This window comes from Coffea eugenioides, unplaced genomic scaffold, assembly GCF_003713205.1.
Source record: "Coffea eugenioides isolate CCC68of unplaced genomic scaffold, Ceug_1.0 ScVebR1_514;HRSCAF=1203, whole genome shotgun sequence".
Taxonomy (NCBI): domain Eukaryota; kingdom Viridiplantae; phylum Streptophyta; class Magnoliopsida; order Gentianales; family Rubiaceae; genus Coffea; species Coffea eugenioides.
Window position 1 is genome coordinate 27,076 of NW_020864359.1, and position 5,425 is coordinate 32,500.

Here is a 5,425-nt window from a genome sequence, read left to right on the forward strand (position 1 = left end):
TTTGGCTGGGCTGACGGGTCGGGTACTATTCATGGCCAACTCCGGATTTCATTTTTTTATTTTGGGTTATTTTGCCAGTTTGACTTGTTTACGTGCGTTATAAATTCCGGAACGCGATAGACCGCTCTAAACTGCACCGTTAGTCCTGGCGAGAGCTGGGCGGGCAGTCCGCTAACCCCTTTGGTTCGCCTTAGGGGAAGGTGGGGCTGTCACAAATACCTCCTGAAACCAAGTAGAGAGACCCAATCTTGAGTGAAATAAATACCGCGGCTTCGGTCTTTTTCAATAAAATCATCACGCAGTAAATCAACAAAGCCCAAAGTGATACCTCTTTCCCCTTCAAGTTTACCTACTATGGTACCGGCGTGAAAATAATCTCCACCAGACATACGTAACGCTTTAGCTAGTACGTGGAAGTGCATACCATGATTCTTCTGTCTATCAATAACCGCATGCATTGCGTGGTGGATGTGAAGAAGTAGGCCATTATCTCGGCAATAATGGGCCAAGCTAGTATTTGCAGTGAATCCCCCTGTTAAGTAATCATGCATTACGATAGGAACTCCTAATTCTCTAGCAAATACAGCTCTTTTGATCATTTCTTCGCATGTACCTGCAGTAGCATTCAAGTAATGCCCTTTGATTTCACCTGTTTCAGCCTGTGCTTTATAAAGCGCTTCCCGATTCCCAACAGATTTACTATTTTTTCCCAGATATCCAAGGCAAAATGGTTTTCTAAATTTGATTTAAAATCTGGATTCTGGCAATTGGGAATTCATCCTGAAGATAGGCATAAGACTGGATTTTGTATTCCGAATCATCATTTCCAATAGAAGGTGATGCCTTTTGGCCTGAAAACTGCACCTTCTCTTTTCCAAAAAGCGATGATAAGGATATTTCAGCCTATCTTACATTCCGCACTTGTTTACATTGATGATATTCTTCTTTTCAGTAATACTTTTGAAGAACATCTTGAGTTGCTTAAAGATTTTCATCATCTTGTTAAGCAATATGGGATAATGCTTTCTGAAAAGAAAATGTTTTTAGCTCAGCAAGAAATTTCATTCCTAGGCATGAAAATTGCTAAAGGAAAATGCACTCCTGAACAGCATGTTGGACAATCCATTAAGGATTTCCCTGAAGAAAATCTTTCCAAAACCCAGGTCCAACAATTTCTTGGTGTTGTTAATTATGTCCGGGAATTTATTCCCAAAGTTTCTAAGCACATTAGTCCTTTGACTAAAATGCTTAAAAAGAAACCTCCACCATGGGGTGTTTCACAAACCCAAGCAATCCAAATCCTCAAGAAGGCACTCCAAGATCTTCCTACACTTCATATTCCATCAGATGGGAAAAAGATCTTACAAACAGATGCCAGTGATAAATATTGGGGAGCTGTACTACTTGAAGAAGATGAACAGGGAACAAAGCATTGTTGTGGATTTGCTAGTGGAAAATTCAAGGTTTCTGAACAACATTATCATTCCACATTCAAAGAAATCCTTGCAGTCAAGAATGGTATAAAGAAATTCTCTTTTTTCCTTATATCCCATCATTTCTTGGTTGAAATGGATATGGGGTCATTTCCTAAAATGCTGCACTTTAAACAAAACACTGTCCCTAATCCTCAGTTACTTAGATGGTCAGCATGGTTTTCCCAATATTCTTTTGATGTCAAAAACATAAAAGGGAAAAAGAACATTGTTGCTGATTTCTTCTCAAGGAAAGAACCTTTGCCTCAACAAGACCAACCTTGTTTCATGTTCTCACCTGTTCGTTCTGAACCCCCAGATATTCACCAAATTCCTCATCCATGGGAAAAGGAGGATATTGAAAGAATCTGAAATCAATATGAATTTGAAATATTCAGTTCATATGGAGGTTCAATCTTAAATCCCTTTGGAACTAATCCTGAATATCCTTTCTGTCAAATTTTCATTGCCAGACATGATGATTTTCCAAAGTCATTGTTATGGTATTTTTGGTGTCTTTGCCATCAATATCATATTCTTATGGAATTTCAATCACCTTTCTTTAATCAGCCATTAAATCCAAACCTTCAAGTTTTCCTGCAATGGTTTCGACCATTAACATATTGGTCTGGATTATTTTCAACTCAGTCTAAATATGTTATTTTCCATTTCCATAGACCTTGCAATCTGCAAAATAACCAAGTCCAATCCTGTCCAAGTGCAGTAATTTATAAAGAAATGGATCATACTATTTTAGACCTTGATGATGAGTATGAGGAAGCACAGAGATACATATTTCAGGAAAACAGATGCATTCCTCCTGAAATATGGCCTGGTCACTATGGATCGTGGAACTACCACTCAAGTCATCCTCATTGGACCAGAATCAAACGAGCAAAGAAGGAGTATCAGGACAAAATGAATGACACTGTAATGCAAGATTCCCAAGACCCTTATCATAACACAGGATCATCACAGGATTTTCCAACATCCTCAACAGTTTCTTCCTATCAGTTCAAAACTCGATCAGAATGGAAAAGCATTGAAAATAAAAGGAAGAATGCACGAGCACATCAATATCACAATGAAATGCTTAACATCACAGATCCAGCCACTACTCCATCGGACACCCCAGAGGATGATTACCAGTGGGCATGGAATGATGTTGACATGGAAGGGTCCCCATAAGAAGAGTCGTGTGTTATTTACTTTTCCGAAGAGTCGTGTGTTGTTTACTTTTCCGAAGAGTCGTGTGTTATTTACTTTTCCGAAGAGTCGTGTGCTGTTTACTTTTCCGAAGAGTCGTGTGTTGTTTACTTTTCCGAAGAGTCGTTTCTCCTAAAGGGCCAAATTCTATTTCTATAAATAGAGGCCAGTCTTCATTAGAACGGATCATCGAGGAAAAGACCAATAAAATTCCAAGTTTGCTTCTATCCTTATGGAATTCTAAGTTTCAAATTTCACCAGGGAAGGCCGAGAGATCCTCATAACTGTGTGATTGTTTAGATGTCCATAGCTTTGCCATAAGTTGTTCTTGTGATAAAAGATTCCTTGAACTCTTGAAGGCCCAAAGGAAAGAGGCTGTTGTGTTCTGTATTTGGTATCAAAGAGCAAGTTATGGTCCTGATATGGTATCTAAGCAGACACTCTGGTATTTGGTATCAGAGCCAAAGTTTAAGAGGCTGGTAGCAGGAAAATATTAAGAGGCTGGTAATTGATTACCAATCTCATTTTTCCCCTTACCTGTTCAGATCTTTTGTTGACATAAAATGCTTGGCATGCCCATTGAGAATGAGAAATCTCAATTAGTCCAAACTTCAAAAGTTCTTGGCATTCTTGTTCTGCAAGCTTTGTGTCATTAGGATTCATTCCAGAATGACTAGCTTTTGTGGGATTGATATCCTCATTTTTCTTAAAATGTAGGCGGATAAAAAACTCAGAATTTTCCCACAAAGGATGATCACATTTTTGTAAAAACTCTTGATGATTTGTGGAGCATGATTCTTGAATGATCTGCTTTTGAAACTGCTGGAGTTGATCCAGTTGAACATTTTCTTCTTGTATCAAATACAGCTTTGGGATTTCAATAAAAGGTTTAAAAAACTTTGGGATTTCAATAAACTTTGTTTCTTTTTCTTTATTGAGGATAAAATCAGCTAGAGTGGATGGATCAGAAGGCAAGATATACTTAAGTTCTTGAAGTCTTTTTTCAAAAACTTCAATCATGTGAGAAACCTGAAACTGCTGGAGTTGATCCAGTTGAACATTTTCTTCTTGTATCAAATACAGCTTTGGGATTTCAATAAAAGGTTTAAAAAACTTTTTTGATTTTATCCCATTTCCTGTAATAAGATACTTGTTTTGTTTGTAAAGATCAAATCCTAATAACAAGTCCTTACCAGTAAAATTTGCTCCCAGAAATTTTGAACTTACACAGCAATCAGGGAGAAGTTTGAGAGTGATGGGATTTTTTGTTACAAATCTTGTTTCAAAGAGATTTCCATCAGCTCCTCTAAACTTGTTTACTTCTGGAATCCAATATGAGTCTGGGAAGATATCTTTCCTCATAATGGAAGTATGGGCTCCTGTATCAAAAAATGCAATAAGAGGTATGGGTTTAGAATATTTATCCAATAAGATATGAATAAGGGTTTGTGGATAAACTTCTTCCGCATTTTCCTCTTTATTTGCTAAAGTGATAGGTCCTATGCTTAGAATTTCCTCAGGGACCTGTAAAGCCAAAAGAGTAATGTCAGTTGGCTCCTCTTGTTCAGAGAATTCAGATTCTAAATCAGATATGGGAAAATGAAGTTCATTTTGAATTTCAGAAATTAATTTTACTCCCTTCTGATTCTGAGGACAATTTTTTGCAAAATGTCCAGGCTTTCCACAGATAAAACATTTGTTGCCTTTTGTGCCTCTGAACCTTTTAGACTTTCGTCTAAAATATCTCCATTTCTTTCTGAAAGATTTTCTTGGAAAATTCTTATAGGTCTTGGTAAAGCTTTTGAACTTTTTGAATCTTCTGGATCCTTTTCTTCTCTGGGATGGAGTACAGGCTTGGCACTTTCCCTTGGTTATTAGCTCTGGCTTTTTGCAGGCTTGGTCCAAACAAACATCCCCTTTTAGATATTCTCGAATAACTTTTCTCTTATGACAAAGGTCATCAAGAGATAGGAAAACTGCTTGTTTGATTTGGCCAATGGTGAGATTTAAAACTGATCCATACTTATTATGGATATACATTTCTGCACCATCTGCAAGTGGCTTGGGAAGGGAACTGATAAACGGTTGTTTGAGATTGATATCTGCACCAAGAGAGTAAAATAACTTAATCATTTTTTTTAAAATGTTTATTTAGATCTCGTCGATCATAAGATAAACATTTTATTTGAAAGAATTCTTTTCTTTTTGCTTCCTGGAATTCTCGGACATTTCCAAGAAATGTGAGATGGAGAATATGAATATTTTCCAGGAAATCTTGTTTGGTTAAAAAGAGCATTTTATCTGCATCTCCAATGGTTGTCCACCAATCCTTGAGGATTCCAGCCAGATGAGCTGTAAAAATTGATAAAATTTCAAAGTGAGATTCTTCTGTTAAATTTTGGGCAAGCATCCAAGCATGGAATTCATGGAACCTTGCTTCCCACTTTTCAGGTGGAATATTATCAATTGTAAACAGAGGTACTCCCTTTGATTTTGGAAAAGTAGCTCGCTGGGTTCGATCAAATGATGTTTCTCCTTCCTCCTCATTGTCATCAGGTTCAACCACTTCTGGTTCTGGATCTGCCATATGAATCTGAGGGGTACTTTCTTCGTCGGATGAGGATTCTAAAGTATCAGTTGTTGATATTGTATCATCATCTGAAGAAGTAGAAAGACTGCTTTCTTCGGAGCCTGTATCTTTAGAGGAATTATCATGAAATTCAGTATAGGTTGAAATATATGGAACT

The 5,425-nt window shown here is 37.3% G+C and overlaps 1 protein-coding gene across 1 annotated transcript in view; it reads right to left on the minus strand.

Annotated features, from left to right (window-relative positions):
• Window positions 1–540: 540 nt before the first annotated feature.
• The window catches only part of LOC113758441 (ribulose bisphosphate carboxylase large chain), a 6,966-nt gene continuing 2,081 nt past the window's right edge, over window positions 541–5,425 (minus strand). The window contains exon 2 of the mRNA XM_027301298.1: window positions 541–691. Within this exon, the coding sequence (XP_027157099.1) occupies window positions 626–691 (66 nt within the window). The 3' untranslated portion in view covers window positions 541–625. The remainder of the gene's footprint in view (window positions 692–5,425) is intronic.